Source organism: Vigna unguiculata, chromosome 9 (assembly GCF_037176805.1).
Source record: "Vigna unguiculata cultivar grain cowpea cultivar isolate G323 ecotype 2 chromosome 9, ASM3717680v1, whole genome shotgun sequence".
NCBI classification, from domain to species: domain Eukaryota; kingdom Viridiplantae; phylum Streptophyta; class Magnoliopsida; order Fabales; family Fabaceae; genus Vigna; species Vigna unguiculata.
Window position 1 is genome coordinate 33,045,834 of NC_140800.1, and position 4,687 is coordinate 33,050,520.

Genomic DNA, 4,687 nt, shown 5'->3' on the forward strand with positions numbered 1-4,687 from the left:
TATACCATCCTTAGTACAGATCATAAACATTTATTTCATATATTAAAATTCATGTAGTAATAAATTAAAATTCATATATTTTATCTAGACAATATAGTAACCAAACATGCACCGACAATGTAGTAATAAATTAAAATTCATATATTATTTTTTATTTCAAAAAAAAATAGGTTACTAATTTTATTTTTAAAGAACCAAATATAATTTTATCTTTCTAGAATTATAGTTATAGTTATTACTTCATAATTTAGGCTATAACCTTTTCCCTTAAACCATGCAACTATAACACAAAAAATATAACAAACGTTTCTTTAGAAATAAAATAATGAATTAACACGTATGTTGGGTTCAATTATTTGCTAGAGGGAAAATAGAGTATAAACGAGAAACATTAGTAGGAAAATAAAAATGTTAACAAAGAAAAAAATTATTATATTTTTTACCTTTTTTCTATTTGTTAAAACAAATCCTTTTATTTTCATTATATGCCTTCCATATTTTTATTCGTCTTCATTTTTTCTCTTTCTACCAATTTCTAGATTTTTGAATTTTAGAAAACAAATAGAAATGTTTTTAAAAAGTTTTCCGAAACAAGCACAGCATCATATTTTATTTGTCGTTGTTATTGTTGACTATGGTTTTCTTACCCAGCACGTAAATGGAGGGTGGGAACGTGCACGTTTGGTGCCACGTGTCAAAATACTATTTGCTGAACAACATGTCCTTTTTCCCTCTAATCTAGTGCTTCCATCAATAATAGCAAAATTCACATTCCGATTTACCCCAACACTTGTCCCTGGCTCAACCCTTCACCGCGTTGGATTGAATCAGTGGCATCACCGTAGTTTCGTGGAAAGAGGAGGGTAAAACATGGCACACGGTATATACGAGGAATTTAAACGCGCTTTCTCCTACGTGAAATCCATAAAAATTAACGAGTCACCACTACACTACACTACACTGCAGTGCCTGGGAAACTTTCTCTGCTCATGCGTGTTACCTCTGAGAAAAATAAAAGCGAGAAAAAGCTATGGGCCACACCACCTAACACAACACAATCCTCTCTGAATTATTCCCCTGATTCTCAAATTCCGCTTCCGCTTATTTCTTTATAATTCATCGCTGTTCCTTTATAAATCTTTTTCCCTTTCATTTTAAGTTTCGTCTTGCTTGAGTGAACATGAGTTCCGTCGAGTGTTATCCGTCGCGAGGCGACGATGTCGCCGTCGTGTCGCTGGATTCTCTACCGTTAGGGTTCCGATTCAGACCTACCGACGAGGAACTCATCGATTACTACCTGCGGCAGAAGATTAACGGCAATGGTGCCGAGGTTTGGGTTATCCGAGAAATTGATGTCTGCAAATGGGAGCCGTGGGACATGCCTGGTATTTTTCTCTTCAACCTTTTCCGATCATTAGCTCTTATCATGCTGGCCCTGCTGTTTCTTTTGGTAGTTTTTCCCCCTTGAATTAGGATTTCAACTTAATTCAATCCACAAGTTAGTTGGTGTTGTGTTACACTTATATATTATTTTTGTAGTTTAATTAGACAGCGTGAGATTTCATACTATCCCCTTATATTGAGTCAAAGCTTTAGCAGGTATTACAGAGCATCTTAGTGATTATCTTTAGATGGATAATCTGTATGTCTTGTATTATGATTTCAGGCTCGACATGTCTGGTGACATGGGGTGTGTCGGAGATTCTACAGTTTTTTTTTTTTCTTCTTTAATTTGTTTATTGGATTTTGTTTTGTAGATTTGTCGGTGATACGGAACAAGGATCCGGAATGGTTCTTCTTCTGTCCACAGGACAGAAAGTACCCAAATGGGCATCGATTGAACAGAGCAACAAGTCATGGATATTGGAAGGCGACTGGGAAAGATCGTAAAATAAAGTCTGGGATGATTTTGATTGGAATGAAGAAGACTTTGGTGTTCTACACTGGTCGTGCACCCAAAGGGAAGAGGACCAATTGGGTTATGCACGAGTATCGCCCCACCTTGAAGGAGCTCGATGGCACCAATCCTGGACAGGTACATAGCGTATTGTGATTAACAATTAGTTTAGGAATTATATGAAGTGATGATGATTCTCAATTTGTTTTCTACCAGAATGCATATGTCCTTTGTCGCTTGTTTAAGAAACATGACGAAAGCCTTGAAGTTTCGCACTGTGATGAGGCAGAACAGACTCCGTCAACTCCGATTGCTGCCAATTACTCTACGGAGGAAATACAGTCGGGTCTGGCTGTTGTTGCAGTATCCCCATCACTTGTTACAGGGGATGATAAGCACCAGAAAATTGTCCCTACGCACTCTGAGGAAGCAATATCCAACGTTATAACTCCGGTTGATTGCCATAGTGATGGATATGAAGCTTCTGATGCACAAAATAAATATTTGGCACCAGCTGCAGAGGTTAGATGGAATACCTGAGTTTATTTATTATTATTAGTTATACTTGTTTAGAATGGGGAAAATGTATGATATTTTATTCTTTTTTTTTTCCATTTCTACTTAGACATAGAGTTTCAAATAGAAAATACTCTTAAAATCATAATGGAGGATTTAGGCTATTTAGAAGATCATTAAAACATCATTTCAATCTTTATTAGCAAGAGAGAGCATAATGTCTATTTTCTAAAGACAGAAGCTGGTTATGGGAAGACTGGTTTTATGTTTGTTTGGAGAAACTCCTGTACAAGCACTTTTAGGAGATAAAAATAAGAAGGAAAAATGAAATTATTTTCCGCATAAATTAAAATTAAGTTATGCATAAGTTAAAAATTAAATTTTTGAAAAGCTAATGAGGAATAGCTCCTATAAACTAGTTCGTGCATTAACTAATTTTAGTTTCTGGAGAAATTAATTTCACTTTTTATTCTTATTTGCCTCTTCTAGAAGTTTTTATGGAGAAAGTAGACCTAATATACCTTATCTGGTAATTATGATTTGTGAGAGTTGGATATATACTTTAAAGATCATTATTGTACATTTGTTTTGTTTTATTGCTTTCATTCACCCCGATTTGATTTTTAATACACCGGAGTTATTGATTTAGTCGTATGGTTGATTTTCCCTGCAGGAGTTTCAGCCTTGGAACGTTGATATGTGTTACGACCTAAAAAACGAGCTATTGGATGATAAGTTATTCTCCCCTGAACTTGCACATGTTCAACCAGAATTTCATTATCAACCAAACAGAGAATCAGATAGTCGGTATGGGCTTCAATATGGCACTAATGAGACGAACATTTCAGACTTTTTGAATTCGGTGGTTAACTGGGACGAACTACCCTATGAGGAGCCCAATTGCCAACAGTGGACCTACCCCTCGTTTAATGTTCAGAATGGCGCATTAGGCAGCGATATAGATTCTGAACTTGCCAATATAAAAGTGAGTAACAGCTCCTACATTATTTTGTCTTTTGTTCATTCTAGGTAGGTTTTGCCTCGATAATAAAGCGGTTTTCCTAATGTTAATCTTACTGTATGCTGCAGTATATGCAAGCTGGTTACGCTGAGGAGGCAAACGACAGAAAGATTCCTTTGGTGATAGCTCCAGAATTTTGCAGCACCACTGGCATCCCCATTAGCCGTGGTGGTGATGAGCAGAAGAGCAATGTTGAGTTATTTCAAAGCATTTCCCAGAGAGATTTTACCGATGCCAATATGGGCCAAGTATACAATATTGTCAATGATTATCAGCAACCCAGAATCTATAATTCAGTTCCTAGTGGGGATACTGGAATCATTAGGAGGACACGAGTGGTTCAAAACGAAAAGCTAAGTGCAAACGTAACACAAGGTACAGCGCATAGGAGAATTCGTTTGGCGCAGAAGGCGCGAAATGAACTCTCAAATAAGATAGTGAAAAAAGAGCTTGATTTGAAACCAATCATTGCTGTGGTAAGAATTTTATCTGTTTAGCCTGTCTGTGAACGTAAGTGTGTGTAGTCGCGTGTGTAGTGACTCCTGTTGTTCTTTGATAGGAGGAGAAAGGTTCAGAAAACCATGCTTCGGAGGAAAGTGCTACGCTTACTAATGATGGGAATGAACTGCAGAAGACAGCAGAGGCAAATGGCACTAGAAAGATTTCTCGTCAAGTTACAAAAGCAAGTTCTACCTTGGGGTTGAAAGATTTTTTATTGCTCAGAAGGGTGCCATACATTTCAAAGGCTACTTCCAATCCTACCAAGTGCTCTTCTATTTTTGTAGTTTCTGCCTTTGTAATGGTCTCATTAGTGGTCTTTACTGACATCTGCGGATATCTTAAATTCTAAACTGCTAGGAGATCATTCGTTTGTTTTTGTTTTTGCCTCTATTTCTTTTTTGTGCCAATTAAGTAGAGGCGTGTAGGGTCTACTTAGAGTTGTTGATAGTTGAATATATATGCGGGTGCATATGTAGTTGGTGTATTATATGTATACTCACCAGGTTGGTTAGTCTGTAGACTCTTGATGTACATTGGAAGTGCAGTTCCTCCCCCCCCAACTTTTTAGCTCTTTCTTTTGAGTTTGCTGCATCTCCATTTCATATTAACAAAGGTGGCAAAAATAACTTGAAAGCTAAAACTATTGAATTGCATGTAAGTGTTAAATTATCCGACTTTCAATGACAATTCTAGTGTTACAAGAATATGCAAGTGAAAGTACTCACCATAATTGCCGAATAATATCATACCAT

At 36.7% G+C, this 4,687-nt stretch overlaps 1 protein-coding gene across 1 annotated transcript; it reads left to right on the top strand.

The window, feature by feature from the left end:
* Nucleotides 1-947: 947 nt before the first annotated feature.
* LOC114163198 (NAC domain-containing protein 91-like) lies at nucleotides 948-4,466 on the top strand. Its single transcript, XM_028047355.2, has 6 exons — nucleotides 948-1,385; nucleotides 1,758-2,035; nucleotides 2,114-2,419; nucleotides 3,087-3,398; nucleotides 3,503-3,910; nucleotides 3,994-4,466. Exons 1-6 carry the CDS (start codon nucleotides 1,181-1,183, stop codon nucleotides 4,282-4,284), a joined length of 1,800 nt encoding a protein of 599 aa, XP_027903156.1. The 5' UTR covers nucleotides 948-1,180; the 3' UTR covers nucleotides 4,285-4,466.
* The last annotated feature ends 221 nt before the right edge of the window (nucleotides 4,467-4,687 follow it).

What these genes read in the sequence shown, in the direction of transcription:
- LOC114163198 (XM_028047355.2), top strand. Translation starts at nt 1,181, where the DNA reads ATGAGTTCCGTCGAGTGTTATCCGTCGCGAGGCGACGATGTCGCCGTC. An exon ending in GGAGCCGTGGGACATGCCTG is followed by an intron (nt 1,386 to 1,757) that starts GTATTTTTCTCT and finishes TTTGTTTTGTAG; the next exon opens with ATTTGTCGGTGATACGGAAC. An exon ending in ATTTGGCACCAGCTGCAGAG is followed by an intron (nt 2,420 to 3,086) that starts GTTAGATGGAAT and finishes TTTTCCCTGCAG; the next exon opens with GAGTTTCAGCCTTGGAACGT.